Genomic DNA, 21,418 nt, shown 5'->3' with positions numbered 1-21,418 from the left:
AGGGTGTTGAATACATGCGTCATAAGCATTTCTTTTTTTTTTAATGTTATATTTACAAAATTAAAGGAAAATTACACGTGTAGAAGTACTTGGAAGTTTCAGAGAAAGAGACAAATTCTCAAACATAAGAACAGGAACATAAATATATGATTTTGAATCTCCGTCTCTCTACTTGCATCACCAGCCACTTTCTCTTTCTCTCTCTATGGCCGGGTATGTACTTTTCTTTTCCTTTCCCTGCTTCAACTCCAAACTAGTTCATTTTCCCAGTAGAAGCTGAACTTGGGCATCTACTTTTCTTTCTATGTTTAGAATGCTAAATAGGGTTAACTTTTACATCTGAAAAATCATAGCTTTTTCTGTTTTTGGGTTTAATTTTTGTGGTGGGGTTCGCCTCTTCCTTGTTGAATGTTCTATGGTTGAGAACTAAGTTGGATGTCAGCATAAGCAGATGAAAGTTGAGATTTTTAGTTTCTATGTACCTTCCCCCTTTTTATCATGCAGTTGCTGGATGCACCATTGAAATGAATGTTGTGCTTATTTAGCTTAATGTTTATGTATTGTTCTCTAAATATAATGGAAATGTCTACTAGGTTCCGATTTTTATTACATTCTCCAAAATAATAATAATAAATAAATAAATAAATATAAATTATTACTCAGTGGACTTATGCAGTTCCAAACAACTTAAACTTGTGATAAGTTTTTTGTTCTTTTGTGCAACCATTGTGTCTTACGAATTTCTAACTTCTAGGACATCTTCGTACTGATATCAGAGAAGTAGGAATTTTCCTCCCTTTTTTGAATTAGTCTTTGTAAATTTTACAATAGTAACTTCCTTTGAGGTTCTTTATATGTTCTTGTTTATGCAGATCATCCTGGTTGGTAGACAAAAGTAGAATTGCAACCAAAATAAAGAGTGCATCTGGAGCAAGTGGGAAAGTTTTATGGAAAAGCAATCCTACCAGAACTTGTCCGAATTGTCAACATGTTATTGATAACAGTGATGTATGTATATCTTTACAATGTACCGTTTCATTTGAGGTTCTATATATTGACACATATGTTCTGTACTTCTGTGTGGATATTGCACATGTGTGTGTGTAAGGTTGCGTTCACGATCACTTGTTCGCCATCACCCTCGTCACATTTGTGTTTTCATTGTTGTGCTTGTGTTCCATTCATTTACTCTAGTTTTCATGATTTCTTTGATCATGATTCTGTTACTCTTGCTGGTATCATATGGTTCTGAGTTACACTTTGTCAGTGATATCGCATGCATGTGATTATATATAGAAAGAAAGAAATCAGTTGTACCGTAGTTGAACTACCATAAACAGAAAGCAAAATTCATAGAAGTGTTTTATCCTAATTGAACTAAATGTAAAATAGTCATAGAAGAAAGCAATACATTACTATTTAAACTGTACTGTATCTAAGGACTGCCACTTTTCTTGACAGTTGTTTCTATGAGATAGAATGAGCATTGAGATATGGTCATATGGAATACAAAATAAATAATAGCCCCCTTTTGGTATCCCCATCTTCCTTTATGCATATAAATATTTAGTTGTTGAAGCTGTTTCTATCATAAAGTTTTTCCTAATTGATGTACTATACTTGGAAATCATCAACCGAATAATCAAAATACCTTTTGTGTGTGTGTATGTGATTTTAAAGCGTTCTAGTTTTCATTGCATCATTAGATTTCATGCATTAATTAGAGCACACTTGTTATAACTTTCCGTTAACAATAATGTTTCTGTGGCTGTGGGAGGAGCAACCAATTTCATAGGAAGTGTTGTATTGTGGATTCTAATATTTCTCTACGAAGCTAGAGACATGAAAATCTTTGAAAGGGCTACAGTGACTGTTCAAATATTTTTTCGTTACATCACACATTCTGAACAATGCGTATTGATGGTTTCAAATGCTTGTCACTTTGGTATTTTCTTTACTTGTTTTCAGTTTGTTTGTTGCCTTATATACAGTATCATAGAAATGTATCCTATAAATTTAATTTGCATTATCAAGTTGAAAGTTTAAACACATACATAAATGTGAAATTTCTTCTTATCTCAGTCTCAATGTATTGCTCTTATGAATGTTCTAACATAGTAACACTTGACAATTTTCTATTGTCAGGTGGCACAAGAGTGGCCTGGATTACCAAAAGGTGTGAAATTTGATCCATCTGATCAAGAAATAATATCGCACTTGCTTGCAAAAGTTGGTGCAGCAGGTTCAGAGCCTCACCCTTTCATTGATGAATTTATTGCTACTCTTGAAGTGGATGATGGAATTTGTTATACACATCCTAAACATTTACCAGGTGGATATCATGACTTTCATTCAAATACGATGATTATTTTTGTAAACATAATAACATGTGATTTTTTTTCCCTTAAAAAGGTGTCAAGCAAGATGGTAGTGCTACACACTTTTTCCACAGATCAATCAAGGCTTATAATACCGGCAATCGAAAGCGTCGGAAAATAAATGACCAGGACTCTGGCGATGTCCGTTGGCACAAGACTGGAAAAACTAAACCTGTCGTCTCGGACGGGGTTCAGAGAGGCTGTAAAAAGATTATGGTTCTATATATGACTTCAGTTAGAGGAGTAAAAGCTGAGAAAACTAACTGGGTTATGCATCAATATCACCTCGGGACAGACGAAGATGAAAAGGAAGGAGAGTATGTTATCTCTAAAGTGTTTTACCAGCAACAAGTTAAGTTTGGTGAAAAAGATGATCATGATGTTCCTGGAACCAATGAAGCAACTGTTGTGAAAGATGATCCAGTCACTTCCAAATCTCTGACTTCGGAACCTCCTCATAGTGAAAAGCAATGTTCAGATCTCGACATAGGAGAAAAAACACATCAGATTCTTCAGGTAATACCTCCAACCATGTTTTTTAAAAAGCATATAGCTTAATCTAAGTGCCATTCTTTCACGAAAATATTGTCTTAATTGTGTGGATAGACATTAATTGATTTGCTTTTTCTTGCAACCAATGCATACTTGGCCGGAGTCGATGCTCTTAAATAATTCGTGGCCCTTCTAATCATTCTTTTTTATTAGTAGTACTGCGGAATGCCACTTAACCACTTAGCTAACATTCTAATTTTTAATGTCTTACATTTTAAGGCAATTTGAGGTTGACAATGATTCAGTAGTCTTATGATATTAGTGATGGTTATTAATGCTGTTCTCCTATTTTGTTTTCTGCAATATATTTTACCAAGGGTCCTCAGACAGATTGTGTAGAAGACATTCAAGTCGAGTGTGAAGAGATTGTAAAAACTGATGTATCCATGGCAGATGCTCAAAATAATGAAGGAATGGATAATGTAGAAATAATGCTGACGGAGAACAAAAATGGTGGGACAGTGAGTCACAGAATTTGTTAGATTCACAACAACTTGTTGAAGCATTGGCCTTGTGTGATGATCTCCTCCATAGCCAGTGTTCCAATAAGGATGATGAAAATGAAGAACACAAGGAGCACTTGAGTCTTTCCATCTATGCTCATCTAGGACCAGAGCATCTGAAGAAAGATCTTGAAGAGTGCCAAAACCTTACTCTTGATCCTGCAAACGTAGAGCTCGAGACACCACCTTCAGAGTTTCGACTAAGTCAGCTGGTATTCCCATGTTCTCAATCATTCTTCTGTTTTGTCACGAATGCCGAATGTCATTGACTGATAACCTGTTTCGCATTTGCTATAGGAATTCGGTTCACAGGATAGCTTTGTTTCCTTTAGCGGCGGCAAGGCAGTCGATTAATCCGGCCCTTCTTCGGCTAATATGGGAAACAAACACATTTCTAACTACTTTTGTTGTAACATTTGATCAACAGTGGTGTAATTAATACTGTCTTTTGGTGTGGTGAAAGCCGTGGTATGTTCCTTACAAGTTCTCTAGAAAGTTGCATGTGGACCTGACTTGTCCAAAAATCACTACATGTTTTTATTTCACTCTGAAAGTAACATATGAAGATGAACATGTACATTTATAATTTTACATCCCTATCTTGAAATGTGTTGTCTTGTCTCCCATAAAAATCTATTGTATGTATATTTGGTGGCGACAGATTCATGAATGCTGAGTGTGTTACATCCTAAACAGATCATGAAACATGATGAGATAGAACCTGATTGGATCCCATGAACTTAACATTTTCCAGGTTGGCATCACACTATCACTCCCTATAGGGCTAGGAAGGTGCATCCCTCAAGAACATAAGCCAAACCGTTTCGAATTTTCCTGTTTTTTTGGAAGTAAACTATCAATTCAGTACCTGAAAGATTGAAATATTGACAATTTGACCTCAAAATTGATCGCTTATCTAAAAAATTGAACAGGACTTGTGTTGAATTGACCAAGTGTCTTGGCCACATTAAATGCATGTTGAGAGAAAGAACAAGAGCAAAGGCAAATGTTTATATTGGATGCCTTCACATCAATTTGCAGAAAATGTATCATAATTCTAAATGAAGAGAGGCATCATAATGGATCCATGTAGGAAAAGTGGGTCATCTACAATGACACAATCCAGGTAAGTCAAATTGTATTATTACAAACACATACACACTCTCTCTCATATAGTCCAATCCATCACAAGGCAAAGGGGGGCCTTACAGAAATAAAGCCTGCAACTTTCAACTTGTTTTGGTTCTGACATGTGTTTCAATTTGGCTTGGTTCATTTCTGGAAAACAAGTCCAGGTAATCATGCTAGACATTAGAACTATTTGCTATGATCTTATCATCAATAATTGAATCATTGATCTAATGCTACTTATCAACTAAAGTTAGATGGTTTTATGCTATTAATTCTATATAATTGTAAGAAAAATATCTGTAGCAATATTTTAACAAAGAGAATATAATTATTCTGATTGCATTGTTTTAATTAATCAGTACTAATCATGTTCATCATTATTCATCTGTATTATTATAATTATTGTTATTATATGTGTGAGACAAATTGTTGCAGGGAATGTTATCCTGTTAGGTATCTGAACCATCAACAATGCGAAATTATAGGCGTCATGTTTAACAATTATATCACCCATCTAATTGAATTTATTTTTATATATGTTATTGTTAACAGTTAACGCATACACCAATGAACACAGAAATAATGTTCCAAAACCTGCTACAACACTGAAACATTGTTGTGTGGATCGAATTTTGTTCTATTTCCTGATTCATTCTTTAATTTTCCCACTTTTACCAAAAAAAATATATCTGGTGTCCAATTAAATGAGACTATGGCAAAACAAAGAAAGCACGTGATTGTGCTCATATTATTGATTCAAAGTTCCAGGAAAGTGTTTAATAATGATTAATTAGTTGGTGAAACTCAAAGCATACACGAATATGAATATAATGATATGTCTGTAAGACACTAAATAGTAAATTGTGTGAAATCCTCACTAAATCTCCAAATAATAATAAATTTTATAATGACATGTACTATGTAGGAAAAGGATATATCATATTTTTAATGCCTTCATTTTTCAAAAAAAAAAAAAAACAAATTTATTAGTATAAAATTAGAGTAAAGTGATAAATAAATTCTGGGAATTTATATTTCGGACAGATTAGTTTCTAAAAAAAAATACCAATAATAATAAATAAGGACAAATTAGTTTCTAAAAAAAAAATACCAATAATAATAAACATGAACAAATTAGTTTAAATTAAGACCTTTTACTTTAATCATATAAACTAATTTAAAAGTAATGTGTCTACATCTATTATTTTAAAAAATTTTATTAGTATTTTTCTTTTTGAAATTAATCTATTTAATGTGTAAATTTTCAAAAATTTATTTATCATTTTACTAAAAAAATTACATGAAAGACAATAGTTAAACGGAAAAATTCAAACACCGTCACAGGCTAAGTGGGTGTTATGTTGTAGACATGGTTAGACAATAAATATGAGTAGTTATTTTAAGATAAGGTTTAAACAGTTTTACAATATAATCACCTTATCTTTTGTCTGTTAAATAGTTTCTTAATAATGCAAGTATTTGTAACTATTCCACAACGGATAAAGTCGACTACATAAATGAAACGAAGATACTAGATAGTGTCAATTATTATTATTATTATTATATAGGAACATATTTTGCTAGCTAGGTATCAAATATATATGTGGGAATATAATGAAGATAGATGGATAAGAATAAGACGAGCATGCATGAATGATGAATATAGAAGTGCATATATATGATGAAAGAGAGGGGAAGAGGATGTATGAGAATAGAAGAAGAAGAAGAAGAGAGAAGAGGAAGAAAGCAAAGACATGATGGGACAGGGGTGTGAATGGAAAAGAATGGTGGTGGGGTTTTGGATAAGGGACTTGCACGTGGTTGTCATAACCTTCCCATTTCACTCCTAATCTTGTCTCCCCGACGAAAACTATATATTAATTTTCTAAAACACTAACTTGGATTTCTTTTTCTACACCTTCTAATAGCGGAGAATTTTCAAATATTTTAATTAATATATTATATATTTTTTAATAATTAAAATTAATGACTAAAATTATTAGAATATTGATATTTTAAAAACACTTAGAATTCTTCATATAATACGGTGTGCTAATATGCATCGAAATAATAAACGTTTTCTAAAATTAAATGTGTTATTAAATGTATGAAAAATAAAAGTAAAAAATGAAACATTCCAAATTTTAAATATTGATTAAATTCTGAATTTTAAATTTAAATTATTTACATAAAATATAATAAATAAAAAATTAAATTTGAGTTTAAAATTTAGATGTATATAAAAATATACAAAACAAAATGATAATACAAGTAACACAACTCTTTGTTAAAACTTTCTTGTGTAATTTTTTTCTCTTCAAGTATAGTTTTTTTTCATATGTAAAACTTAATTTTATGAGAAGGAAGGAATATTTCTTATTCGATCTAATTTTGTGCATGCAATAATTTATTGGTCAACGACAAACTCTTAAATTGAATTTAGATTCGCGATGAATTTATCATACACCTATTAGATTGAGGTATATTGTAAAAAAAAAAAAATACTTCAGTAATGTTTTTTGGTCAACTTTATATAAAAGACTTAATTTCACCCATTTTTTAATATGAATTTCATTTCACTAATATTAGAATATAAGTTTTTTTATTTAATTAATATTAAGAATTCTAAGTTCTAACAAAAAGAAAGAAAGAAATTGTTTACTTCCATAAATTGTCATAAAAGACCTTGTTGTGCTATTAACTGCACACAAACGTCATATCCAAAATTTTCACATTATGAACTTCACACAAAAAATAATGGTAAAAAATGTATGTAATAGTAGCTCGTGTTATTATTAACAAAATAGTAGCACTTCACATAAATATTCTTTTATATATATTAACAGTTCTGATTGTGAACAACTATAAATATTTATAAAGTAAATTGTTCTCCGACAAAGAAAAAAAAAAAAAAAACAAAAAACGTGTGTTGATCCTAAAATATCGAAAAAGGAGAGGATAGTAATATTGGATGGTAAGTAGGCCCATTAAGGTGTAGACGTGGCACACGTGAATATGGGCTGGAATCCAATAATTCAGTGAGGCCCACATTCCACACAAAAGAGATTTGACCACTTTTGTTCCTTGGTTCACCTCAAACGGTGGTGCTGTCTTGCATTTCTAAATCTCCCTTTTCTTAATACCTTGATTTAAAAATTGACTAACTTGAATGCATGAATGATCCAAGCACATAAAGTATTGATCACATTAGAGAAATAAAATAATTTAAATTAGTTAAGTAGTGTTAGATGGTGTTGTTAGGTTGAAGACAAGAGGATCAAGCCACATTCAAAAGTTCACAAGGAATGGAAGACAACAAGATCCATTCCCCTAGTGTTAGTGTACACCAACCAGATAGGTCTTTGTCTTAGTTACTCAGTTGAGCACATATTCATGTTCCCCCAACAGTTTCTTAAGCTTCATTTTTCTAAAGAGAACAACAAAATAATAATTTAAAAAAAAAATGGGAGAGTTTAAAGGCTAATGACTTTTTCTCAACACGCATGCATACATGCATATCCCCTTCTATTATTTAGTATACTTTTCTTTATTGGTTAAATTATTTGGGTGGTAGCAAATGTCCCTTTAACGACTTTGATGTATGTTAATATGAAATTGACCTATTAGTTTATGGTACATGTTATGGTGGAGAGAAAAAATAATAAAGAGATCAAAATATTCTTTATCAATAGATGGTTAAATAGCTATCACATGAAAGATATCATTTTATTTTTTGTTTATTTTTAAAATAAGATTAAGTACTTTTTATTCTATGCATACAAAATGCTCTTTACAAAATGCTCTTCATCATATAATTGACCTTAGTTTATTTATATTTGTACATGTCATTTAGATTTTTATTTAGTTCGCACTCTTTTTACCAATACTATCTTTAATAAAAAAAAACTTAATAATTGAAAAGAAATATTTATTTGATCCTATAATTACCAATCATGGATTAGAGTTAGAATAAAAAGTTTAAAATTAGTTAAACTATTTTGTTAGTCCTTATAATTTCTTTAAATTTATAATTAGTTTCTTATATTTTAAAAATTTTTAATTAGATCATTTTTAAGATAAGCGTTATACAAATATTTTTATCCATCTCATACCACTAGCAAATATATCTCAGCATATTTCATTGGACTGTATTTGGAAAAGAGATTGAGATGGAGAGACAGAGACTAAATTAAGTCTCTATATTATATTTAATGTAAAGTATACATAACTGAGTTATGTCTCAGTATCCTGTTGAAAAGAAAAGATGGGATTAGATTTGAAATTTAAAAAGTTGAAAGAGAATAATTTTAAAAATAAATGTTATTAAAATTTCAATTTCTATTTTTAAAATTGTATGTTTTAGAATTAAAATTTTAATTTGAATTTATGACTATCAAACATAATATTAAATTCTGATCTTCAATTTCAGTTTTAGTCTTTGTTTTCAAATATTATCTTAAGTAATTTGCTTTTAGAATGGCAAGAGTGTGATTATAAATTAATATGTGTGTAGGAATCTAATTAAAGGTTTTTAAAATATAAAGATTTAATTATAAATTTAGTAAATTCCAAGGATTAAAGGGTAATTTAACTTTTAAAATTTTACAACTCCTTAATGCATTTAGTACATTATTTTCCCCTTGTAAGGGCAAGGCAAGCACTTGGTGCATATCGCCATAGGAAACACTCTTTGGGTTCAAGCTGCAACAACTTTATTGATATTGCCCTTTTGGGTAAAAGTGGGAAATAAAAAAAAGGTAGATTCCATAAACCATATAAAATGTTATATAACTTGTTGACCAAAAAATAAAATAAGTTACTTCCTAGCAGTTACATTATGCTATAGAGTCATCAACAAAATCTTCACTTCAAATGATTAATGGGCCTACAATATATGTTCAATTATTGATGCCACTTGCCATGAACTAATCTTCATAAACAAAGTTTTTTTTCTTTCATAATCTCTACTTTATTACTTTAAAACTTTATTCCTCTTGTTTAAGAGGTAATAGACTGTGCTATCTCTTAGAAAAAAAGAGATTCTCATATAGGACAAGGAGAAAAGTGGCACTTTGAATACTATTCATGACTTTAATACACTAGTTATGATTTATGAATATTACAAAGTAATCCTCTTTTTAATTATATTTTTAAGAATCTTCAAAGTTCAAAGAGCTTATAAGAATTTCTTAAAATGAAAGTATCATGATATAAATAATTAGTTATTTTATGAACCAAAATTTTTGCCCCTACTAGATTAACGATTAATAACCAACAGAAATGTAGAAATATTACAAGATAAATATAGATATCCATAAAATGTTTGTTTGAAGAAAAAATTTGTATAATAACAAAGTCTTGGCTTAATAAATATTAGATAATTACAAAAATTAAACAACACCATTGTACTTTGTCATAAATCATGTTCATATACAACACTTCTACAATTTCTGCAATTCTGTGAAACTGCAGAAACAAGCACTTCAATCATTGCCGATATAATTTTAGTGTTATTAACTGATTTTTTCTGTTGAATATTCCAAAAAAAATCTAAGGAAAACCCACCATTTCATTAGATCCTTTCTTCCTTTTGTGCTTCATGAAAAACTAAGCTAAATCTTCCTCTCATGAAAATCCTTAAGGAAAATTTTATGGGGACTCATACTCCTGAACCAGAGTTATTATTCTTCAAAAATCTCATCATAGACTGAGATCATACAAAGAAGAACAAATGATATAAATATATATATAAAAAAAGGAAAATAAAAAATGCTTTATCCAATTGGTACTAGGTTCTGAAAAATGTAGAGGCCATAAACAAAGTAACTTAATTATATGCTTATATTCTATATATATATATATAAAAGAATGAAGGGAAGAAGTTAAGAAGAGAATGATGTGAGAAAATTGAAAATTGTTACCATTAATAATAATTTTGCTGGCTATTCTAATGTACATAAAAGCCTAGGCATACAAAAAATTGTTACCCTTCCTCTCTCTCTCTTTTTCTTTTTCTCTCCACCATAATAATATTTGATCCCTCATCATTGATGAGCTATATACACTCCACCATGAATCAAAAGAAGATAGAAAAGAAGAACTAGTCATGCCAGCAGAGAAGCATGACAACACATCTTCTTATGATGTAAAGCCTAGCCCTTTGCTCTCTCAAGACTCCACCAAATCCTCTGCTTGATGATGACATCCTTCTCTTTGATCCTCCCATGGTAGCACTAGCACTCCCCATCTTCATCTTATTGCAATGTTGTATGTACTCTGTAATAAGAATAAGATAATGAATGAATGAATGAATGAATGATGAAGTGTGAGAGAGTAAGGGAGGGTTCTTATAGAAGAAGGGGAAGGGTGTGGTCCAAACACACATAGGGGACTGATGGGGCATGAAAGGGTGTGCAGTGCCTCCAAACCAACCAGACAACACAGGGTATTGGACCCCACTACTCTCACCACTTGTGATTCCAATTCCAATATCACTCCACCATTTCTTATTCATATAAAACAACCAACTCTCTCATTTTCATTTCCTATCTCACACTCTATACATTGCCTATGTATTGTAGCCACCAACTACCACCATGGTTTATGCATGATTAGTACTACAATTAGTGTAAATCATGTAAATAAATTCTATGGATGTAAATATTACCCGGCCCATTGGTAAATCGTTAGAGGCTACAACAATTTATTATTTATGTGATTTATCCAAAAAAATTATTTCTTTACAAACTTATTGAACTTGGAAACATACCAATCTTTTTGTTCTTTAAAATAATAAGGTGCCCTTAATTTGTGCATGATAGGTGAGTTTCTGGTTGTCTATGAAGACAAAAGCCTTTTCTTTTTTCTTTTTTTTTTTTTTAATATTCTTTATAATAACGCTTATTGTTTTGTTGTTCCTGCCTTATCTTAAGTTGGATCCACATAATCAGGGAAATGACGACTGATGGATAGAGGGTTGTTTAAGTTGAATCATGCATAAGAATTCAATTCATATGTAACAGGTTAACAACCACCATTAAGAAAAAAAAAAAAGAGAGGGGGTGTTTAAGATTAGATCACAATCATAATCACAATGGCATCTAAATTAATTATCACTACTTTGACTATATATAGAATAAGAAAAAGATACTCAGTCTTAGGGCCCCAGTTATTAGTGTCAAATTTTGCATATGCCATGGTTAAAATTGTTCATATCCCAACAGTACAAAGTGAAGAAATTATATATTGCAAACCTTCGTGCGATCACTGATCACTCAATAAAACAAGATACTGAATTTGGTGAGCCTAACCTCATCAAAATTAAAATCTTCAGTGCCTAATCCCATCACAAAGAAAAAAAAAAAATTGACTTTGGCTTGTTGAGGAAGCTAAGGAAAATGCATGCTTTTGAGAATTATCGAACTAGTCTATTATTCGATTGGGTTTACTAAAAACCGATCATTAGATAGGTCTAATTCAGAGACTTGTTACCAAATTGATAAAAAAAAACCAAAAAAATAAGTTAAAAATTCAATAAATTAATATAACTGTTTTGATTTTTTTTAAATGTTTAATGGATTTAAAATAATAGAGTATAAAAAATATCTTTTAAAAAATACACACACATATATTTAATATTTGGTATAATCTCAGTTAATTATCAGTTGAATTTTTAAACTTATAAATTTTTAGTTTTATCTGTTTAATGATAGACTCTATTTTAAAAAACTTGAGAAAATGTATAATAAGATACTTATAATTTAATACATAATTATTTTAAAGAGTAGATATTTTTTTTTTAAACAAAGAAACTGAACACAATAAGTAGAATAAAAAGACATAATAAAAACTAAAGTAACAAAAAAACAAAAAAACATAACCAAAAAAATTATCTCATTATCATTTTTGTCATTACCATCAATAACAAAAAGGATCCACTTCTTATAACTCTAAAGAGAATTGTTAATAATTTCAACAACACATGATTCCTTAATTTAAAATAAAAAAAAAGTGTAGTAATTTACCTGAATGACTAGACAATGAGAGATGAATAACAAGAAAAATACTAAATTAGGTGATCTATAAAATCAGCATCAAATCAACTTCTTCTTTGATATTGATTCTGACCACATATGCTTTCGTTTGGAATAATTATTTGTTAGTTTAGATAGGAGATTCTTCTGTTGATATTAGTTTAGAAAGAGTAGGCAAAAAAAGCTGCAAAATAGATATGGAAAAACAAACTGAATGAATATGGGAATATATGTATATGTATATATAATTATATATGTTAAAGGGTTCTGACAGCTTTAGAGGAGACAACAAGAATATGGAAGCAGTAATGAGATTATTTGCATGAGAGCCAGCCATGGCTTTGAACCACACAAGATTCTTACACATCAACAATAGGCCAAGAATTTTCTGACCCCTTCATATTGTGTTTTCTTTCTCTTTAACTGCAAAATCCAATAACTTCCCCAAAAAGGGTCATTAAAATTTAAGCAAATAAAGTGCCTTTTATTTGCATAACCATGCAAGCAATAATTAATTATGTAAAGGATCAAAACTTAGAAATAATAATAATATTACAAAATATTATTTTGGTTTCCAACCTTTGAGTCGAATCTTAATTTAGCCCTTAAAGTGTAGACGTTTTATTTCAGTTCCAAAAACTTTTAAACATTTTATTTCAATTCCAAAAAAATTTTAAGTTGGTTTAATATTGTCTCGCTATTAAATTTGATATAAACAGTTCGCATATTGAGGAGTCGTATTCAATTTCAGCATACAAGTAAAATTGATCCACGAACGACCTTTAGATTTTGAAGCATTGATGATTGATTGTTAGGATTTATAATTTTGTACAAAAAAAATTAAAAAGAAGTGTTACAAAAAAATTTAATTATATTTTTCTTATAATAAAAAAAATATATGACTTAACTAGTAAGATTATTAATTATTAGTATCAAATTTTTAACGATATAATCACATTAAAACTGTTTAAAATTTTTTAGAATAAAAATAAAATATTTAAAATATTAAAGATTAAAATTAAAATTTAATTCAAACCTTAACGCTAAAATACCACTTTACTCATTTTTTATTTTTCTTGGACAGCATCACAAAAGGCCTAATAAGAAAAAAAAAAAAAAAAAGTAGGCAAAGACTACGTACGTTTCAAGCTTTTGACTAAGATTCCATAGGAAGCGACATAAAGTTTTTATTTATAATAAACAATGATATGATTAGAAGAGCCAGCCAGCTAAGTGATTAATTAAACTAATGATAGATTAATGATTTTGAGGCAAATGCAGCACGAGCACCCACTTGGTTAACCTCGTGCTTTTCCCTAATCACTTACATTGACAACTTTTTTTTCTTTTTTCTTTTAAATGAAATTGTTACAAGAATTATTTAGTTAACATATATTTTAAAGACACATAAAAACTACTATTAATAAAATATTTTAAATATTTTTATTTAATAAACAAAAAATAAATACATTAAAATTTAAATTATTGTATTTTTAATAAAAAAATTAATTTATAATTTTAACCTATATCGATAAAGCACATAATAAATAAATTCTTGTTATAAAAATACACCTTATTAATTAAATAACTACTTAATTGTTTGTTGTTCTATCTTGTCTTCCAGGTTGTGCAATTTTAAACACTTAATATCGAATTAGGTGCTTTGTGTCAGTAATTTGTTGCTTCTTTTAACATCTCCTTTGTAATTAGGCTTTGCTATTCTCACCTTCACTTATTTTATTTGACTTTGACCAGTTGAAGCTAATTAAGTGGCTTATCATTTATTTTCTTTAATTCAGATCAACAATGTAAAATTACATGTACGTAAAAAAATTATGAACTATTGTATAAAATATATGATAAAATATAAAATATATATTAAAAATAATTTAAATAATATATATTAATAAATAAATACATAATAACTGATTTGATGACGAATTTTTTTATGTACGTATAGTACTTTTGAATTTTTATAATCAATAAATTTAAACCTTGTAAATAAATAATATAAGATGAAAAAAATATTTAACAGAAAAAATTTGATTAAGAGAATATTGTTATTATAAATGATGAACTAAATCAAATTATATATATATATATATATATATATATATATATATATATATATATATATATATATTATATATATATATTTCGAATTTATTTTTGTTTAAAAATACATACTACTACCTAAGATTCTGTATTTCTGTTACAATATTTTGTGTGAAGTTTTAATTTAGTCTTTCAAATTTTAGAATAAATAGTGTTAATATTTCTTTTATCAATGTTATCAAATGACACAAAATTCTCCTTTATCCTAATTTTTGAAGAAATCTCGTTCAACACTTGACAAGAAATTCTACATGATCCTGCCGTAGAAACTTGCAAAAATATCTAAGATTCTTTACAATATAATGCATGCTATAGAAATTTCCTTTCTTTATTTCAATACTAGAGACTAGAGAGAGTATAGTGTAAGGTCTTCCCTTTATTGGTTAAAAGTCTAAAATAAACATCAATCACTAACCAATCTATCCCAACTTCAACTATTGAATTTAATTTAAAGAAATAATATAAGCTAAGTGATGACCATGGTAACATAGAATTATTAACATTCATAAACCAGTATTCATATATTGATTTGATGATGAATAGAGCTATATAGTTATTAGCACTAGTTCTTTTGTTAGTTTAAAGTTTGGACAAATTACCGTGTGAGCCTTTAACATTGGAGATAGAGAAGGTAACATTAATGTCTGAAATACACTGTGATCAAAGTGGTCCAATTTAGAAAGGGGAAGTTTATTTAAATTTACACCAATGTATCTCTAATACTTTTTCTTATTATATATATCTTAGCGCATGGTTACATAAATAATTAAAATAAGATTAATTTGGGTCTGTTGTACTAAACAAGGAAGTCAGAATCGCACGTGAAGTTCTCGTGATTCACAACACTCCCATTGCCTGCAATATAATCAACATGATCACCTAATATAGTTGTTAATTAATATATATACTTGATCCACAACCCCATAATCTCAATTCCTCAAATTTATGCTTGTTTCTGAAGGAACAAACTCACCGGTCACAATGTCACATGCACATATACGCATAGTATTAGAGAGGCTTTTGAGATGTTCAAATAGCCACCATCTCTGTTAAAGGATTTTAGTGTTAAAAGAATAATGCTATATGTATGCTATAATGGGAATAATGTATATATTTACTGTTTACATGGCAAATACCTCATGACTTATGTTCTGAGCAACATTAATTATACCTTATTAGTAGATTACTATATATATATAGTTAAGTACTACTACTAATTGTACGTACAGCTTTAAAAAATGGACTAATCAAGCGTTAATTATTCATTAAGTAATTAACCAACATAACAATCTCTCAGCATATACGACTATATCCATTGCTAGCAAAAACAAGGTTTTGCATGATATTCAATGAAGTAATAATATATTGCATTAGTAAGTTAAATTCATTTAAGAACAATTATTGCCTTAATAGAAAATTATATATGTAAATAATATAATTATGTAATCTAATTAATTCCAGTTTATAGTGATTTGACTATTAGGAAACATATTAAGTGTATATATAATAAAAAAATATCAAATGTTTCTGAAATACTGATATTTTAATAATTTTATTTGTTGATTTTAATTCATATATAATAATATATATGAACACTTAGGAATACTGTAAATTGTATTCATTCTTCAATGATAATCATGAAACTTTATAATCCAAAACTTGTACAGATCCGGAGCTAGATCTTATCTTCAAGCTGAATAAATCAAAATTTGATTGTCCATATATGACACAATGAAATGAAATAAATAAAAATGATAAAATAAAAGTGGAAGCAGCAGCATCAAGGAATGTGCGTGCAATTCTAAGATAATGTTATGTTAATGTCACCATTCAAAACCTAAAATCAGTGAAATCAGAATATCTCACATCATAAAGTAGGTTCTACACGTGTGGTTGAAAGATTCCCCTTACATCTCCATCACATTCTAGCTACTATATATAGGAAATGCTATGTATATAAACTGGCTTCTATCTAATCAAAGATAATTAATTTCATTAATTGACAAAAAGATTATACTCTCACGCATGGCTATCCATCTCATCATCAATGGCTTTTCTTGAGGATAGAGTTTGATATATAGAACATCAATTTTCCTTCTTTCAAATCAAGGAGAAAAAGAAAACACCCCACAATCAATCAAGTCCATGCAATAAAATATCATAATTCACTACTTGAGTTATGTTCACTAATTGACAACATATATATTTAAATATAATGAAAAAGATAAAAAAGAGAAGATATATACTGAGATAGAGTTGGTGAAGCAGAGTGAGTAAGATGCAGCACAATTTTTGTGTGTTCATAATAACTTTGCCACATTAACTAGTTTAATAAGCAACACCTCAGAGCTTAGCGTTGCTGCTGCAGCATCATCCATCAGCTTTTGCATTGAATAAGAATGCAGCTTTTGGTGTCAGAAAATAGCATCCTATTCTATTCTATCCTCATTATGTATCTGAGTCCAAAATTATCTCAAAGTTCAAAGCCTATTCCTGATTTCAGGGCCACATCAAGATCAACGCTCTATATCCCTCTTTCCATATAAGTCACTGTCACACATTACCCCAAAAAGGTAAAACGCCGTTGCCGGGGATCGAACCCGGGTCGTCCGCGTGACAGGCGGAAATACTTACCACTATACTACAACGACTTTGTTGATAAAGTTGGTTATCCTATAAATTATCATATTATGTTCTCATGCGAGAGCAAACTCGATGACACAGAAGCGTTAGGAGCGCACTTTTCTTGTCGAGTAGAAGCCCACTTGGACACACAAATTTTGGATTAAAAAGGCACCAGGTTGAATGCAGCTGGGTTTTGGTTTGCTTGGGTTTGTCCTGCCCAAACCATGTCCAAAAAGAGCACCAAGGTTTTCTTGTTACAGATATGTTGTATGTAGGATATTTACAAAAAGGCTTTGATATGACTTTTTCATCTTAAAGGCTGACATGACCAAAAAACTCACTGGCTGAGGCATGTGTAAGAGTGCCTGATGTATTGGCCTCTTAAATAGCCAAGAGGGTTCGATACCTAACACGAGTTAGCTTGTAGTTGAAATTAGTGTGCGAGTGAGTGGGGCTGTGTGTATATGACAAAAAGAAAATTAGTGTTTTCTAGTTTTCATTGTTTCACATTGTAGTTTAAATAAATCTGCAGCAGGGTTTATTGTTCTACGGCTATCTTATACAAGTAGTAATTTATTGGACAACGATAAACTCTTAAATAGAACTCCAATTTATAACAAATTAATTTTTAGTCTGCTGAACTATAGAACACCGTGAAAAACCAAAAGAGTTTGGAAATAAAGTTTGTAAATTTTGATTGGCTAATACACTAATACTTGCTACTAAGGGTAGAAAAGGTCGAGCCGAGCGGAACTTTAGCTTTGACGAGCTTAGTCCATGTGGTAAATAGATGGCCAAACTTAAGCCTGTTACTTTTCATAGGCTTTTTTTCAGATTCGGTCCCTATCTATTTAAAGTCCGACAAACCCACGAACCTATTTAAAAAGTTCATTTTATGAATTAGAATTCAAAACAATATACTTAAAAAACCAAAATTATTAAATGTATTCTAAAATGTCATGTACTATAACCATATAATCCATAAACTTTTTTTTTTAACAAAAAGATTATAGTTCTTTTTTTTTCAAGATAGTTAATTTTATTTCCAAAGAAATAATCGGTCCAAATTTGGACTACACCAAGGAAGTGGAATTGTAAAGATCCAACTAAAATATCTAAAGACAACCTAAAAAACGGGAAAGTTCATGGAGTTCATTCACTGCAGCTCGCGCTTCTTCAGCAACCAGGGAGGAGGCTTCCTTCTTCCTTCGAAGATGTGCTCGTTGCGAGCTCACCAAAAGTGCCAAGTCACGGTCGCTGCCAGCTCTGTCTTCTTATGACCGTTTCTATTTCTGCAAAGATCATCCATTAATCGAAGCCACCATTTCCATGGATCGTCGTTCTGCGGTAGGGCTGGGAGCTGGGCTGCTTGCCATGCTTCTTGCGTATCCGGGCACGACCATAGACAATAGAAGGTGGATTCAACTTCTTTATCACAGCAATGGCAGATTGGAGAGATAGTGAGAATTCTGGAATTTAGCATCTGCTTCACAGGTAATCCTTCATGCAATACTTTTCATAGAAAATTTTTTATTTTCGGTTGTGTTCTGAGATTCCAAATTGATTTCTATAGCTGTTTGTTCCTGCATTATTCTAGCAAAAATTCAACTGGTGGCTGGAATAATTGAAATGCTACTCGGTACCCAGAGGCTACTATATACGATTCCTTCTTCTCTTTCATCCAAGTAATCTCATCCTCTTCTTGAATTGGTGTATTAAGAATTGCTGTGGCTATTTAAGAGTTGTATACTTCTATGATCAGTGCTTGATTCCAAGTTCTGTTTGGTAACATGAGGTTAGAGACCTATATTGGGTTGCGCTCTAGAGTAGAATTATTGATAGGTGTTATAGCCATACACTCCTTCACCCATGAGTCCTCCTTAATGCTGATTGAAATACATCTGCCTACTTTCCATAGGATTTCTTTTTCAAAAATTTTCCGGCCTTCTAATACACTTCTCCATCCCCAAGAAAGGTTGTTGCCAATCCCAGCTTTAAGAAAGTTTGTTGATGGAAAATATTTGCTTCGATACACCTTGTGTATCATAGAGTTAGCTATAGTTAAAAGCCTCCAACCTTGCTTAGCTAGCTGGTGCGGGACTAAGAATGCCCACAGCTTAACCGGCGAGTGCACCGGGTCATCCAAGTAATACCTCAGGTGAGTGAGGGTCGATCCCACGAGGATTGTTGGACTAAGCAAGCAATGGTTATCAAGTTGGACTTAGTTAGGCGAATCAGAAAAGGGTTTGGTGAGTTAAAATCGCATAAAATAATAAATAAGTAATTAAAGAAAAGCAATTAAAAGTTTGATGTGAAAACAGTATGAGAAAACAGTTAAGGCTTCAGAGATGTTTATCTTTTCGAATTAAAGTTTCTTACCAACTATTTTAACAATGAATGATCTATTCTATGGCAAACCATAAATGTCTAAACCCTAATCTCTTAGTGATTTAGCCTCCTCTAACCTCCATTAACCGCCACTCTCGTGGTCACTTAATTCTGATTAGATGGTGAAGTTCAGAAAACTAGTTTAGCACCACAAAAACCATAATTGCCCAAGACTAACAGGATTATATGTCACATATCCAAATTAGTTCATGCAATTAGCGATTTTAGAGGAATTTGTTTTCAAGCTGTAGTTCAAGCGAGATAACTCTCTCGAGAATCACAAAAAACTCATGTAGAAAAAGGTCATACTCTCGTTCCACCCAGTTCATAAGTTTAAGAACGAAAACAATCCTTAGAATTGAATCAAACATAAATAAAAATAGAAGAATAATAGTTCTAATCCATAGAAATAAATAGAACTCCTAATCTTAACCAAGAGTTTTAATTGCTCATGACGTACAGAGAAACAGGGTTCTGAAAACGTACGGGAGAGAAAAGATAATGTTCGAACCCTTAATTAGGGTTAATCTCTTCCCTTTTATACTAACCTAATTTGATACGAAAAAATAAAATAAAATAATAAATTCTAAACCTAAAAGATATTGTTTGTAATTAAAAAATAAAATAAAACTAAAAAGTGCTAAATCCACTTGAGAGGCCTAACTAAGTGTGATTCGGACTGGCTGCTGGCAAGAAACGCCAGATTGGGCGTGAAACGCCCTAGGGGGAGTAAAACTCGTGCATGCTGAGGTCCTTTGCTAGCGCTAAACGCCAGTTGGCCGTTTAGCGCCCAGGGGGTGCTGCAAGCTTTCTTCTTTTTAGCTCCAAATTCTGCAAATTGCTCTAAATTTCACCTGAAATCATAAAAATACCAAAATAACTCAAAGTAGCTTCCAAAAGGAATTTTTGCACTAAAGTCAAGTAAAATTAAATAAAATCTAACTAAAAACAACTAGAAAATACTATGAAAAGGGTATAAGATGCTCACGCATCACAACCCCTCATAGTGAACTTCTTTCCTGTACTCTTATGAATCAGCTCAACATGCTCCAAAGACAGGATTCTGTTCACAGTATGTGTTATGACTGGACTTCTTGTGAAGACTACTCTCATTCCAGGTGAGAAGTCCTCTGTAGGAATCTTATTGTTCCTCCAGCCTTTGGGTACTTTCTTTTTGTGGCATTCTCCATCTTTGGTGGGTGGTGAATGTCCGACACGAATTGTATGGCTTTCCACCAGGTGGGAAGGCTTAAGCACTGAGCTCTACATGGAAGTACCTCCTTTGTCAGAGAGTGGTTGAGGTTTAAAAATCTTGAACAACAAATAGTCCTCATGCATCTTAGGACCAACTCTCTTCTCTCCAAATCGATCAGGGCTCTCCCAGTAGTTAGGAATGGTCTTCCTAAGATGGTGGAGTCGTCTGTATCCTCTCCCATATCAACTATCACAAAGTCTTTGGTCAACATCGCAGTTTCATCTCCTTTCAAGGCCTTTTTCTCAAATAGTACGCTTTTCAAACAGGCCATATAGGGAGGCATCTTCTCCAACACCTCAGCAAAAGGAATATTGATTTACAACTTTTTAAAGATTTCCAAGAATTGAGTGAGTTGCTCATCCTTGGTCTCCTCTTGCAGTCCCTGAGGGTGTTGTACTTCAGGCTCTTGTGCCACTAATGGGGCGTGTATCAATGCTT

General features: G+C 30.9%; 2 protein-coding genes, 1 long non-coding RNA gene and 1 other non-coding gene across 4 annotated transcripts; 2 read left to right on the top strand and 2 right to left on the bottom strand.

Annotated features, from left to right (window-relative positions):
* Nucleotides 1-65: 65 nt before the first annotated feature.
* LOC112776972 (SUPPRESSOR OF GAMMA RESPONSE 1-like) lies at nucleotides 66-4,040 on the top strand. Its single transcript, XM_025821248.3, is given in 7 exon segments — nucleotides 66-213; nucleotides 873-1,008; nucleotides 2,146-2,332; nucleotides 2,413-2,894; nucleotides 3,248-3,350; nucleotides 3,353-3,645; nucleotides 3,731-4,040. Coding segments are annotated over 7 exon segments (1,266 nt in total). The 5' UTR covers nucleotides 66-205; the 3' UTR covers nucleotides 3,788-4,040.
* Nucleotides 4,041-10,463: 6,423 nt separating this feature from the next.
* Nucleotides 10,464-11,331, bottom strand: LOC112779797 (uncharacterized). The gene has a single exon (XM_025824145.3). The coding sequence runs from the start codon at nucleotides 11,076-11,078 to the stop codon at nucleotides 10,665-10,667; it is 414 nt and encodes a 137-aa protein (XP_025679930.2). The 5' UTR covers nucleotides 11,079-11,331; the 3' UTR covers nucleotides 10,464-10,664.
* Nucleotides 11,332-17,291: 5,960 nt separating this feature from the next.
* Nucleotides 17,292-17,363, bottom strand: TRNAD-GUC (transfer RNA aspartic acid (anticodon GUC)). The gene has a single exon. It is a non-coding gene; the product is annotated as a tRNA-Asp (tRNA).
* A 1,000-nt stretch (nucleotides 17,364-18,363) lies between these two features.
* Nucleotides 18,364-20,585, top strand: LOC112780141 (uncharacterized). The gene is made up of 2 exons (XR_003191004.3): nucleotides 18,364-18,831; nucleotides 18,935-20,585. It is a non-coding gene; the product is annotated as an uncharacterized lncRNA (long non-coding RNA).
* Nucleotides 20,586-21,418: the final 833 nt, after the last annotated feature.

Source organism: Arachis hypogaea, chromosome 19 (genome assembly GCF_003086295.3).
Source record: "Arachis hypogaea cultivar Tifrunner chromosome 19, arahy.Tifrunner.gnm2.J5K5, whole genome shotgun sequence".
Classification (NCBI taxonomy): domain Eukaryota; kingdom Viridiplantae; phylum Streptophyta; class Magnoliopsida; order Fabales; family Fabaceae; genus Arachis; species Arachis hypogaea.
The sequence above is the reverse complement of the archived record's forward strand: the minus strand, read 5'-3'. Positions and strand labels throughout refer to the sequence as shown.

Excerpts from the sequence above, each read along its gene's own strand:
- LOC112779797 (XM_025824145.3), bottom strand. The coding sequence starts at position 11,078 with ATGAATAAGAAATGGTGGAGTGATATTGGAATTGGAATCACAAGTGGT.